The 13983-nt window shown below is 58.2% G+C and overlaps 1 protein-coding gene across 4 annotated transcripts in view; it reads right to left on the bottom strand.

Moving 5' to 3' along the window:
* ABR (ABR activator of RhoGEF and GTPase) overlaps positions 1–13983 on the bottom strand; it is a 175248-nt gene that overhangs the window by 17252 nt on the left and 144013 nt on the right. The window contains exon 17 of one of the 4 annotated variants that reach the window (XM_035724557.1): positions 227–569. The exons of 2 other annotated variants lie outside the window; for them this stretch is intronic. In XM_035724557.1, coding sequence (XP_035580450.1) covers positions 423–569 — 147 coding nt within the window. In that variant the 3' untranslated portion in view covers positions 227–422. Of the gene's footprint in view, positions 1–226; positions 570–11781; positions 12180–13983 lie in introns of those variants that run through there. One more of the 4 variants, XM_035724556.1, reaches the window with a different exon arrangement.

Genomic DNA, 13983 nt, shown 5'->3' on the forward strand with positions numbered 1-13983 from the left:
GACCTCTCCCCCCCAGACTTTCCCAGCGTGTTGGGAGTTTAAGGCTTAGGAACAGCAATCTTGAGACATGGCCAACATCATCATATGAGCTGGATCTAGGAGATCATCCTGTTCAGCAACTTCATGATACTGATGCCAGAGAACTAGAAAGGTGAAGAGATTTGCCCAAGGTCACACAGCCAGTAAAGAGAGCAGACTCGGGGTTAGAAAAATAAGGCCTCTTTACTGCTACTAGCCTGGCGGAGTCTCCAGCACCCTGCGCCGCATGAGCCCGAGGGGCAGGGTGCTCCAAGGAGGAGGCTGGGGCACGGAGAAGGCTTCAGACGCGTGAGGCAAAGGTGGGCTGTGGCTGTCACTGCTCGGGCGGGGCCCATCCGAGGCACCAACCTTGGCAGGGATCACTGTCCAGGACAGAGACGGTTCTAGCTCCTGGCTGAGGGATCAGTTCCACAGACTCTCAGCCAAAGCAGAGCTGAGATCACCGCGGGGTTCCGGTGCCCTCCCAGCCTCTCTGCAGAAGAATCCCAAGGGCAGCTCTCATGGTGGCCTCCCATCTCTCTCGGCTCACCCTGGGGACAAAGGACAATGAGGCCTTGATCTAAGGCTTGCTGGGATTCTGGACTGACTCTGGTTCCTCCCGGGGATCGGGCATGCAGGTTCCAGACGTGGGGGCATGTGTGTTCCTCTAGGGGCTCGGGAGCACACAGAACACACATACCCTTCCCGTCCCCAGCATGCCAGGGAAAAGGAAGCCAAAACAGTACCTGCCGACCAGCTCCTGACAGTCTGGGCAGCTAGCAAGGCCACTCGGCAGAGGGCTGGGCATTTCCAGACTGGTGCTCCCTCATCAATGCCTGGGAACTCCCCCAAACCAGCACCTGCAGAAGTTGCTGGGCTCTTTCCAAAATGTCTGCCCTCCTGGGGCCTCACTGCCTCTGGAAACTACTGCAACGCTGGGCTTCCCCAGCGCTAGCCTTTCAGAAACCACCTTGGTTGGCAGGCTTAGCTCCCCCTGGTCTGGGGCCATCTAAAAGCTGGGGCACCAAGCCCAGCATGGCTGCCTGGCCAAGCCGCCTGTGGGCCACAGAGATGTCAGAGAGGGCCAAGGCCTTTTCTAACCTCCCCAGGAGCAAAGAAATAGCACCCTGCCAAGTGCACTCAGAGTAGGGGTTCCTACCTTGGGATCTGTGACCCTATCTAAAACGGCACACCATTTGTGCATATGGGTGGCCCTGCATCTGCATGGGGGCTCTGTGACTTCCATCAGGTTCTCAAAATTGAGGTTTCCTGCTTTGTGGAATCAAACGGGCCTCTTGGGAGTCAGCTTGGTAGAGAAATAGGGGCACTGGCAGTCAGAAGACCACCCATGTGGCACCAGGAATAAGGTCCTCTCCCTCTAGGGAGTGAGCTAGTGCTGGGAGAAGCTTCGTGGCTGTGGGAATGCAGGGAGGTCGCTCTGCTCCCCCTCCCAACTCTCCAGCCAGCCTGGTCACAGTCCTGGCTCTCACAGAGGCCCAGGGGGAAATGGGCCGGCTGCAGGGGTCTCTGACCCAAGAGAGAGGTGCTACTGTCCCTTTCCTGGAGCTGAGGGATCACTATAGGGGCACAAGTGGGCATGTGGATGGTTAAGACACAGACAAGGGTCCCTTCCCTCCAGCAGATAAAGCAGACAGGGGCGGGGCAGGGGGAAAGGGGCAGGGCAGAGTGCGGGCAGCCAGGGCAGGACAGATGTCTACTTCAAGATCTTTCCTGATGCCCAGAGCCAGATTATGAAATAAAGTTAATGAGCCCAAGACATATCCATGTCTGGTAGGCCAGCACCTTTGTACCCTCAACGCCTAGAACAGCCAGTGAATGGCTGTGTGAGCCTGGCGGGGGGGCGGAGGGGGTACACATGGTTTGTGTACCTGGTCCTACCTGTTAGGAAGAACGGTCAAGTTCAATGACAGACTCTGGGAGGGGCTAGGAGCCGTCCTGCGGTTGCAATCAAGATGGCAAAGAAAGGGACCCTCCCGAGCCCTAAGGTTCCCCAGACAAGTGGCCCCAAAGGGGCTTCCCACCCTCTTCTTCCTCAGGAAACACCTCTGACTGTCCCCAGAGCCAGAGGAAAGCAAACCCCATCACTGCGGTTCAGCAGCGAACACTTGCATTCACCTTGCTGGCCTCTAGCTCCCGGACAGAAGTTCTTTTGAGGCAGGGAATTCTCAGCCCCACATGGCAACCCCTCAAGCAGAGACAAGGTCATCAAGAGCTGTCCTCCACTGTCCTCCAGTCCTCCGGGCCCTGCCAGTCCAGCCTGAGTCCCCAGCTCCGGGCAACTCCCACCCCAAATGCTGCTGGCTTGGCCTCTGCCTCACGGCAGTCCCTCTAGCCTCTCCATGGCTCCCCAAGTGACCCCATTACAACCTTGGGATACTTCAGGGAGTGGGGGATGGGACTCCTCCTTGAGCCTCTCAAGTGCAACCTCAGGATCTAGAAGCAGGTGGGAAGGCCGGAAGAGCAGGCACCGAGCCTAGCCTCTGTGAGTGTGATCTGAAGCAAACAGTTAAAACATAAAAACTAAAGGAAAAGGAAAGTAGAAATGTGTAGTGCCAAGAGCACTGGCAGAACCCGCAAACCCCAGTGCCACGTGTCTCCTCAGCTAAATGCTTGCACAACAAACCAACTGCCAAGTCGGAGGCCGGAAGGAGGCTTCAGCCCCAGAACTCTCCTTGGGGACAAGAACCACCCCAAGCACAGCTCCCTGAGACCCGAAGGAGAGCCTCTTCAAGCAACTGCAGACCACTGGGGCCAGGGACCTCCCAGGTTAATACGAGGACTCTTCCATCGGAACAGCTTCTCCCGCCCCAGCATCGGGTCCCCAGATGAGTCACACACGCACCCCCCCGGCAGCCTTCAGTGAATCTTTAGTGAAATGGGAGGAGGGCCACAGGTGTCTTGGCATCCACAGCATCAAATCCTCGGGGCAAAGCTGGGGAGGAGCTCACGGGCAACCCCTCCTGCCAGGCTGGGCGGTACCTGGCACCCTTCCCCCACGCCACCTAAGCTGCTGCCTGGTCCCAGCCCCCTGGCTGGCAGGGAGCCTGCAGCACTGACAAAAAATAGGTTACTGCAGTTGGGAAAAGAAGGGAAGTGGGCAGCGGGCCTGGGCCCGCAAGTCCGCCCGCTCACCCGCTAGCAGGGCGCATGAACGTGCCAGCATGCAAACCCTTGTAATCTGTGACGCGGACATACTGTGTCACACAGCAGGAGGTAGGGGACCCCGCTGCCAGAGCCACCCTGCAGCTGCACTGATGCCAGGCGCCCCACCACCCTTGCCCAGAGGGCACCATCAGACCCGGAGAAGCAAGAGACCAGTGGAGGTACGGCTGGCTCAAGAATTCCTGAAGTGGGGCGCCTGGGTGGCTCAGTCGGTTAAGCGTCTGCCTTCGGCTCAGGTCATGATCCCAGGGTCCTGGGATCAAGCCCCGCATCGGGTTCCCTGCTCCTCGGGGAGCCTGCTTCTCCCTCTCCCTCTGCCTGTAGCTCCCCCAGCTTGTGCTCTCTCTCTCTCTCTCTGTCAAATAAATAAATAAATAATCTTAAAAAAAAAAAAAAAAAAAGAATTCCTGAAGTGGATTCTTGGATGTGCCAGCCACAAATGCACGGGGAAAGAACACAAAGTCTGGGATGTGGGGGTTTAAAAATTGTCACCTACTTGCCAGGCCCCTCCCCAAAGGGACAGGTAAATTGGAAAGCTCTGCTTGTATGGTACCTGGCCGGAAACCCGTGGGGTCAGTTTCTTGGCAGCCTTGAGGTTTGGGAATGGACAATGAGCCTGGGGCTGGCGTCTGCTGGCCTCAGCAGGGGCTGGCGGGGAGGGGGGTGCGGGGAAGGGCCGGCTCCGTGCCACTGGGCACGGACAGCTGCATCAGCACAGAGCAGTTCCAGTAGCAGCTGAGGCCAGCAGGGTCCTGCGAGCCAGGTCCCTGGAGATGCCGAAGGTGACAGGACTGATGTCACCTCTGGGAGGACAAGTATGCCCCACTGGCAGGGGGTGAAATGAGACAAGCAGCCAACGGGCCCGAGATCGCTTCCTCCTGGCAGGTGCTGGCTGGCACCGAGGACTTGCACAGAGGGATCCCCCCTCCTCTGAGCTGCAGGACAGCTTGCAAATCTCCATCAGCCCCATGGAGTAGCCAAAGCCTCCCTTGAGGGATGGACACGGCCCCCTGCCAGTCAGGACAGGCCCCCTGCGACATCTTGCTCGGGTGGCGAATTCAGGCTGCAGTTATCAAGCGCTTACTGTGTTCTAGGTGCCAGGCCTGGTTCTTCCTCAGACACCCGATGCCAGGGCCCGAAGCCAGCCCCAAGGCAGCCTGCCCAGCTGCAGGACAGTCAGCTTCTATCTCAGATTTTCATCCCCATCAAGGTCTGGGGCTGCAGGCAGGACAGGCAGTCTGCCCTGGCACGGCTTGGGGGCTGAGCTGCCTGCTGGGTCAGGAAACCCCTGGCACACTGGTGCCTCACTGGCACGGGGCCAGCCGTCGCCTGGGTGGTCCCCGATGAGGCAGCCCCCTGGAGGTTGCAGCCCCCAGCCTCAGCAGCACCACCATCTCCACACGATCCCTCCCCTTCCTCCCTGGTGGGGCAGGAGGCCCGCAACCCTGCACAAAGAAGTCTTCCATGGCCAGTGGTGTTGGGGTGCTTCTGCCAGTGTCCCCCCCCCACTTCGTACAGGGGCAGCCAGCAATGTCCACTAGGTTCAGGAAGGGGGCTCGGTCGGGGCTGGGCACCCTGGGTGGGGGTGACTGAGACCCAGGAGACCCTTGCTTAAACTACTCGCATTCCTGCCTGTATAGACTCAGAAAGGAGCCGGGCAGTCCTCTCCCACAGGAGACAGTCCCCTTTTTCCTGAGACGGGGACAGATGCAGAGAAAGCCGCTGGGGTCAGGGGTGGGGGTGGCAACAGCATTAATCATCAAATTAAGGCCCCTTAGAGCAGACCCACACACATACCCCAGCCTCCGTCCTAGGACTCCATGATCAGGCAGGATCTGGAATGGATCTCCAAGGGAGGGTGGGGGAAACAGAGCTGCCGGCAGTCCCCAGCCCTCCCACCCACTTGGGTCCCCCCGCCCCCCGCCCCCCCCCCCCCACCGCTAGCACCTTTTGGCGGAGCAGCTTGCTGCGCACCCGGCCCCAGAGCCGTGCGCCGGTGTTGGGGGGCCGCCTGCTCCCCGGCTCCTCCAGCGGATCCAGGCAGCAGCGCTCCAGGGGCTCGCACACCGCCTTCAGGCTGCAGTCGGGCTGAGGCAGAATGTCGGTCATGCCGGCGGCGGCAGAGCCCGGCCCGGACTACCACCCGGCCTGCGGTGCCGGCTCCGGGGACGCGGGAGAGGGTGCGGGCAGCCTGGCCGCTGGGGGCTGGGCGGGAGCGGCGAAGACCCAGGGAGCGTGCGGAGTGCTCGGCGCCCAGGCCGGCCCGACTCTTACTCGAGCGGGGCAGGGAAGCGCATGGTGGGAGGCTCCGTTTTCTCCTCCCCTCCTTGGAGACGGCCTCCCAGAGGAGCGCACCGGTGGCAGCCGCGGGGGCCCCTCTCCTCCGCCTGCTGGTCCCAGCTAGGCTCGCAGGGACTCCCCAGTGCGTGCGCCACGGACTGCCCGAGACGGCGCGGGGACCCGCCCCCACCGAAGGAAGTGACTCAAAGAAGGCACTGGAGGCTGCCCCTCCAAAAAACCCAACCTCCGGGTTTTAACTCTTGGCAGGCTGGGGCTCCCGCTCACCGACCCTCAGCCCAAGTACTAAATAAAGTTTGACAAGCAGCTAAACACAATCCAGTCCCTTCCCCTCTGGATCCCCGGTTAACCCCTTCACCACCAGGCTGCTCCCTGGTGGCCCGGGATGTCTAAGGGAGGCCTGGGAGGAAGCCAGAAGGGGTCTGCAGGGGCAGGAGCTGCGTTTTGGCCCTGGACAACCGCCCTTGTCCCAGGCAAAGGACCCGCGCCGCCATGGAGTTCCCCTCCCCTACTCTCGACTCCTGCCCCAAGGCCCCTCCCTGCATGCCGGTTCGGTGACCGGGCCAGACACGTGTGGAATGGAACTCACAAACCTCCTCTTGGGAATGTAAAGAATAAAGAAGATCCCCAGTTGGGGCAGGCTCCTGGGCTTCAGTGGACCGGAAGGACCTGGCCGCTATGGGCTGTCTCCAGGGATGTGAGCAGAAAGCCAAGAATGACACTGGTTACAAACGCCCAGCAAGAGGTGCCTCTCACCCAGCCACTTTTAACCCGTGGCCCCGTGCACCTCACCAGAAAAGCCCAATATAGGTTGTGCCACCAGGGGCAGAGGACATCCAATGGCAAAGGGGCAACCAGCCACCCTGTCTGGGCTGGGTGTGGCTCAGAAGATAGAGAAGAAAGACCTTGCTCTTGATGCTCAAGTTGGTAAACATTCTAATCAGAGTGAGAAGTGAAGCATCCAGTTAGAGTCTGGTGTCTGGGGAAAAGAGAGAGGCCTGAACCCCAGACGGTTAGGGTACACAAACCCCAGAGGTACCCGGGACGTCACGTTACGCATTGCTAGGCTCAGAATAAGGAAGGATACCAACATTTTCACGGTACCATCCATGAACCAAATCCCACACAGAGAGCTTTCAGATATCCGATTGCATTTAAGACTCACAACTTTTGTGAGACTTGGGTTATGTCTCTGGGCTCAGGGAGGTAAAGTTCTTGCCTGAGGTCAGGCCACTGCAGCCGGGGAGTGACAGGTCTCTTCCACAGCTGCTGGTGCTCACGCCTGCTCAAGTGTGGCTGCTTCTTCAGAGTCGGGAAAAGGCGCTGGGTCGGCACATTTCTTGGTTGACCCCAGGGCCGTGGGTCAGGGCACAGAACCAGCCCTTGGCATCTGGAATTCTCCTGCTGGATCCCCACCAATATGTAGGTCTTGCGGCTTAACATCAGAGACCCTCTGTGTTTTGTTGAGCGAAGGGGAGCTTCACTACAAAGATAGCCGAGACCTGATCATAGTAAGAGCTGCCCTTAATGAGCCCATAATACCTTGGAAATACTCCCTGAGGGGGAGGGAAGGAGACCCACAGAGGCAGGGACACACGTGTGTCCCCTGACCAGCCAAGGCCTGAGCCACCCTTCCTGACCTATTCTCCACCTGCCTCTCTCAGGGCACCAGGTGCTACCTCTGAAGGGCGTCTCCCTCCAGTCCCATGAGGGGCCAGGCAGCCTCCTCACCCTGGCTGTCACAAAACCCCTTTTCTCCAGGAAGGCTTTGCTCACTCCTGCAGCCTTCACTTCTCCAACTCATTCATTTCATTCAAGAGGCACTGAGGGCCTGGCTCTGTGTCTGACCCTGGCTGGGGGCTGAGGAATCACAGACATGTATCAAAAGCCTGACAGCCCAAGAGGAGAGCAAGACGTGGGCTTAAACACATCTTAACAGGAAACAGAAAAGCATTCATGCACTTGGCACAAAGCAAGTGGGCACCTACCATGTGCATACCCAGATGGACAAAGCATCATCTTTGCTCTCAAGAAACCCAGTCTTAAGCCATAAGAACATACAGATAAAGTGCAATGACAGTTGAGAGAAAGGAGAGAAAATTTCTAGCCAAGGGAACCATGGAAGGCTTCCCGGAGGAGGAGGGGTTGGCATGGGCCTTAAGAGCTGTGGAAAAAGGCCATCCACCCTGGCTTTCTTCTGCATTCCTCTGGCTAACGTGCAATTTCTGGTTGTGTAACTGGCTGGTAAGGGGTCATTATAATTGCTGACCATGTCAGTGCGCTTGGCACCACCAGCTGGTTAACTTCAAACCCGGCCCCTTGCTGGCTTTCTAAGGTTCTCTCCCTTCTATCTGGATCATACACCACAGGGTTTAGGTTGGGGGAATGCATTGCAAGGTGTGCCCCGCCCCCACCGGGTGTGTGGGAGAAGGAGGGCAGTACAGATCCTGTTCCCAAAGCCCCGTGCTTCTCTGTCTTAGGAACCCCAGGCTCAATACTTGTCTGGGTAAAGCAAGCTCCGATTGGGTGAAAGCTGGCCAACTGGTCTCCATGGTGACATAAGCGCCTGAGCAGATGGGTAGCTGAGTTGGGAGGCTCTTCCCTTGAGATGTTCATCTTTCCCTGGCTCCCTGTGGGCTGGGGGCTCTCTCTGGGACAGCACAGATTTGCCTTCTCTTCCCTCAGCCTGACTCACTCCTTCCTGGAATCAATGGTCTAGGAGCAGGCCGCAGCCGGCGCGGGGGGGGGGGGGGGGGGGGGGGGGGGGGAGGGGGATGCGGGGTTGTGCAAGACAAATGTTCCCAGTCAGTTCCTCAAAAGCAAAGGTCCGAATTCTGGTCCCTCCAGCCCACCGCGGACCCTTCCACATCTTTGCTGGATGGGCTAGGCTCAGGCTGTCCTGACCACCCAGGAAGGGACTGCATCCCCTCCTCCCTCGGTTCATCCCTTCCATCCAGCCACACCTGGCAGAACCCGCCTCTGAGGACAGGCAAGAGCCCCCTGTCTGGATAAACAGAGCCTGGGCGGAAAGGCCCACATGAACAGATGTCGCTGTCTTTGGAATTAAAAACATTCCTAGTGGACTGCCCTGTCCTCCCTCATTCCCGCTCCCCCCACCCCAACCCTGGCTCTCTGCAGGAGGAATGAGAAGGGCCATCCTCGGGGAAATGCAGGGTCCCGGGTTCTACCTAGGGAGGGGTATATCCCCGGGCTGGTTGGGACTGGGCACCCAGCCACAGCTGGGGCTTAGGCAAAATCAGGTTAAAGTGGTCATCAGCAGCACCGAAGGAACAAGGGTCAACAGGGAATATACGTAGCCTGAGATGTGTGGGTGGGAGACGCAGGGACGGCCACCAGGGCTGCCTTGACAACAGCTGGGGGTGGGGATAGCTTCCAGGCAAATCCTCCAGCCTGTGAACACGAGGAAGAAGGTTCTTTCTCAGAACTTTTGAGATGCTGCTACCACTTTCTGGAGTGACCTCCTTTTTCCCACTGGAATGACTTCTGTCTTCTCCCCCAGCCCAGATGGGAACCCTGATTCCCTTTCCCTGTCCTCTAGCCAAATGACCCTAAGTCAGGAAAGGGGGTTTCTGTGCAGCCAGCTAGATCAAGGCCACAGGCACCGCGGTGCACAGCCTGGGAGCGAGGGGCGGAGGGGAGAGCCCCACGAGGCTACCCAGAGAGTCCGGGCACAGGAGCTGGGAGCGTGAGAGAAGCCTAGGATTGCGCTGAGGATGGAGGCCAGGAGGTCTGCCAAGAATGCTCCTTCTCAGCCCCAGAGCACAGCATGGGGCAGGCCCCACAGGAGCAGAGCTGGGGGGCAAGGTGGTGGTGGAGAGCAAGGTGGGGTCTGAGGCTGGAGGGCTGCAGAAAGGAAGCTCACAGCAGACCCAGCCCAAAGATGGGCATGAGAGTCCAGGCTGAGAGGACTAGCAGGGCCAGCAGGGCTGGGGAGCCCAGAGAGATTGGGGCCCTCGTGCAGGCTGTGCCAACCGGTGGGGGGGAGGTGGCACGTTGCAGGGCACCTGTGAGAAAGGAGGATGGAAGACTTCCCTTAAGATTCCTGGCTCCGTAGTCCCTGCATCCCTAATGCGTGTTCTCACCTCTTCTGGTACTTCTCCTAACCCAAACCTGTGCATTGGAGGGGCACAGATCTCCAGAGGATGAGAAAGTGAGACCCATTTATGGGTCTCGCTTTTCTATCTATCTATCCATCCTTTCCAAATATCTGCTATGTCCAAGGCCTGCATTAGGCCCAGGGACAGAACACTTTGCTCAAAGTCACTGAACAGCCAACGGCAGAGCTGAGCCTAGATGCTATATTTTCCCCCACTGACTCATGCATTCATTTATCATTGAATAGATACCACCCCCCCACACACATACAACGCCAGGCGAGGAGGACCGTGAACGGGTCCCAGTCTAACAGCCACCCCTGCAAGGAGGTAACAGCAATCGGGACTCTTTCAGGCAGTCCAGGCCAGAACTCCCTGGGGCCTGGGCCCAACTCACTGACCAGCTGTGCATGGGGCTGCAGGCTTTCAGTTCTGGAACCCCAGCCTCCAGGCCCGCCCCAGGTGTGGCACGGTCCTCCCGTGTCCTGGGGCCCGCGCCGGTGGACAGCACAGGACAAAACACGCACTGCTCCCCTCACAGCCTCGGTCCACTCTGCCTGGCTACCAGGGGCTGGTGTCTTGAGGGCGCTTGGTGGCTCTAGGTAGGCTGGAGAAGCTGAAATAACCACAGAGCTTGTCCACGGCAGAAGAACTATCCTGATGGCACATCCCTGGCAACCCCTAGTGATTCTCACGGCATATTTGGTCATGAAACGGCTGGAAAATCCACTTGAGTCTTTGGGAACATCTTGCTTATCTAAAACAAAACCCACCGAGGGACAGAGTGGGCAGAGCACACCCACATGTCCTTCCATTCCTTCCCCATAAAACTCATGGCCAGACCAACACCCAGCCTCCCTTGGCCTCTTGCCTGCTCCTTCTCACAGAAAGGAGGTGTATGGCTAGGGTCCTCCCAGCACAGTGGAAGGACGGTGGCGGGGGGGAAGGGGGGGGCCAAGCAGAGCACCGCAGGGGGCCCCCCAGGCCTCGTGCTGAAGACATTAACAGCCTCAGGCAGGAAGGTTTGAAAGTAGGTCAGGGTCCACTGAGCCCCCATGCCTTTCTTCTCCTTCTCTATTACCCAACTCTTTTTCCACCCAACTCTGAGCTCCGAGTGAATAGGAGAAAGCTCCTGGGAGCCCGGGAACCTGGGTGAGAGTCCTGCCTGCTCACTGGAGACTCAGGAGCCACTTTCTCCCTCTGGGCTCAGTTTCCACACCTGTCAAAACAGGAGCCTGGACCAGACAAAAGGTCATCAATGAGTTTTTTTTTTTTTAAGCAGAGGACACAGTCTTTCTTTCCAAATGAAATCTTATGCCAGTCTCCCTGTCCCCTAATCAGATAAAAGCAGAAGAAAGCAGAGGCCCCCGGCTGAAGGTCCCTGCCAGCAATCCCCAAGCTCTGCGGGCAGAACCTGGAGCCCCCAAGCCTCCTTCTAGAGGATGGTTCTCATGAGAACTGCTGTTTCTCTTGACCACAGCCACAGGCCCCCGCTCGCCCTCAGGGTGCAGAGATGTGGAGGCCAGGGAGATTAGGGGCTTTTTAAGGAAACTTCTGGGTCAGAGTCCTAGATCTGAAACTTGTGTCTTATCTCTACTTTTCCCTCTGTTTTGGGAAAACCGTGGGCCTCCGCTTTGCTGGTGTGGGTTCCCTTCGGAGGCCTTAGAATGGGATAACGCTTATCGAGTCATTCAGGCTGGTGTTTTCTGGGTCACCCTGGCCCTGACGCCAGCACGGCTCAGTCCTGCCTGTAAGGGTAGGCGCAGGCCGTGCCCCGGGGTGAGACCCTTACCGCGGGCCACCACTGCTCACCCCCTCGATGCCATGGCAGAAGCTGGGCTGCAGTGAGGGGCTGCGGTGAGGTCTGCAGCACCCGTGGTGAGGAAGGCTGGCAGAGCCCATGCGAGGTGCCCCCTCACAGCATTCACATCTGCCTCAGCCCCCCCACTTAGGGATGTCCCTGGCAATTCCTCTACTAAGTCCTTTTCTCAGAGATTTCAAAAAAAATCAAAAGTGAGACCACCGTAGGGACCGGTGTTTTGATTTCTGATTTCTAGGAGGATACAGTTGCAGCCTCCCCCTGCAGGGAGCTTAGCGGTTACTGAGAGTGTGCAATATGCCGGGTACGGTCAGCTCTGTAATCTCATTTAATATTCACATGGGTTCGAGAGGGAGCACTCCAAGAGGTCACCTGGGGCCACCTTGCTATCCAGTGGTAGAGCTGGGGTCAAATCCGGCTCTTCCGCCTGAGTCTAGGAGCCCCCCAGAGCTGGGAAGAGCGCACCCCTCTTTTGGTTGGCTGAGAAGCTGGGTATTCTCAGGCACTGAATGAGTCAGCCCCCAGGGTCCTCTCTGGATCCACTTCTCTGCTCGACACCCACCCCTGAGAGGAGGGCTTAGGGAGTGGGCAGCCAGCCTACCCCTCAAGGAGGCATTCTCAAATGGGCTGGGAGAGCAAGAGGGAGACTTGAGCGTGCAGCTGCTTCTTCTTGAATGCTTCCTGTCTCCAGAATCCACTGGGCAGGGTCGGCATCCCCAGCTCAGGAACACCTGGGCGGCAGGCGGCTGAGCAAGGGAGAGGAGAGAGAGGTTGTACAAGTGTGGGGAAGTCCTCGGGCAGCAGGGTGGCCCTCTCGAGGGGTCCTGCCTCTGGCTTCCCCCCATCATGCTGGCCTGCTCTCCAAGTGTCAGCACAGCATCTGGACCTGTCTTGCGGAGGACGAACAGCGACTCCAGCAGTGGGGGGACAGGACAACGGCTCCAGTCCCAAGGCCCCCGGAAGGAAGTAATGTCAGAGGCAGGGAGAGAAGCCATCCTGGCGCTCACCCTCCCCCGGCCCCATGTGCCCCTTGGCTGGCACAGTGGTGATGGCAGTGCTGAGAACAGAAGGCAGCAGGGATAGGAAGCGCAGACTCCAGAAGCAGACGCTTCCCCTGGTCATGCACGTCAGGCCCGGGCTGGGTGGTGGTGGGGGGCTGGAGAGCCACACCCCGCATGGCCACCGCCACGTCCCAGGGTAGGGGGCTGCCTACGGCTGTGAGGTGCCAGACCAGGGGGGTTGGGGCTGGGGTGGTGGAATGAAAGGGAGAAGCCAGCCACCAGGCTTTCTCACAGCTGCCCCCACCCCCCACCCCACCCCACCCCCCAGTCAAAACCAGGCCATTCCCAGGACCCAACGGCCCAGCTGTGGTAATTGTGGCTGAAGGACATTGGGAGAAGGTGTTAAGGACCCACGTGAATGCCCCTCTGTCATCCCACCCAGGGAGGGACCCGGCACCTCCTCGTACCAGCCATGAAGAACCAGAGTGGGCAAGAAATAAAAGTGTTTTTGGGTTGGCCAGAAAAACAGGCTCCCAGAGCAATAAAGCTGGCATGCTCGACCCCCCAGCAGGGTCAAACAGGGACAACAGACCCCTTGAGGGCCAGAGAGAGGGCTGTGGGTGGGGGAGCCCTTGACTCCTGCCCTAGCAGGCTCCTGACCCACGCTTACTCTGAATTTCCTCCTGCTCTGCATATTAATTTAAACCAGAAACGACTCCGAGCCAACAATGGCCCCTTGTTCCTGGCTCCTCACTCACTTTGTGCTCGGGCCTGACCACACCATGCCAAGCTGAGAGCTGCACCAAGGGGGAAGAGCCCAGAGCTGCTCAAGCCAGGGTTAAGGCAGGGAAATATTGGCTGGTAGGTGGTGAGGGCCCTAACCTTTGCCACCAGTCTACTTTGAGGTCAGTTCATCAAAGCTGGATCTGACTTCAGCCTAAGAGAACAGATGTGGCCTCAGCCAGCCTGAGGCCCATACACAGGGGGTCTCTTGCAGGTGACGGCCTTTGGGGCGGGGGGGCTGCTTGACAAGCTACACCTGGAGTCCCGCAGGAAGTTGGAGGACAGTATACCTGGACCTGCCAGTTTGAGCAAAGGACTGTCATTGTTAGATGAGTATGGACTCTGTGCCAGCCCTGTGCCAAGGGCTTCATGGACTTCCACATTCCAAGTCTCATGAGGACCCATTCTATGGGTGAGGAAACTGAGGCTCAGAAAGTAAAGGAACTTACTCTGTTCTCTCAACTAATGAATGGAGAAAGGTGGACTGACCCCCAGATCTGTTTGGCCCCAAAGGCCCACCGGCACTGATGAATCAAAATTCTCTTCTGTCCTCTTTACTACATGGTGAGGACCTGTTCATTCTTTGTATCCGCAGCACAGTGCCCAACACGTAGACGGTGCTCAGCAAGTAGGAATGCATGAATGAGCCGGTGACAGGATGAATGTGCACATCATAGTTCTGACTGGGACATTCTGTTTTTTGAGCCTCACAACAAGCTGGTGATGAAGGTGGAGTGGGGATAATTATCCCCATTTCACAGATAAA

This window comes from Zalophus californianus, chromosome 16, assembly GCF_009762305.2.
Source record: "Zalophus californianus isolate mZalCal1 chromosome 16, mZalCal1.pri.v2, whole genome shotgun sequence".
NCBI classification, from domain to species: Eukaryota; Metazoa; Chordata; class Mammalia; order Carnivora; family Otariidae; genus Zalophus; species Zalophus californianus.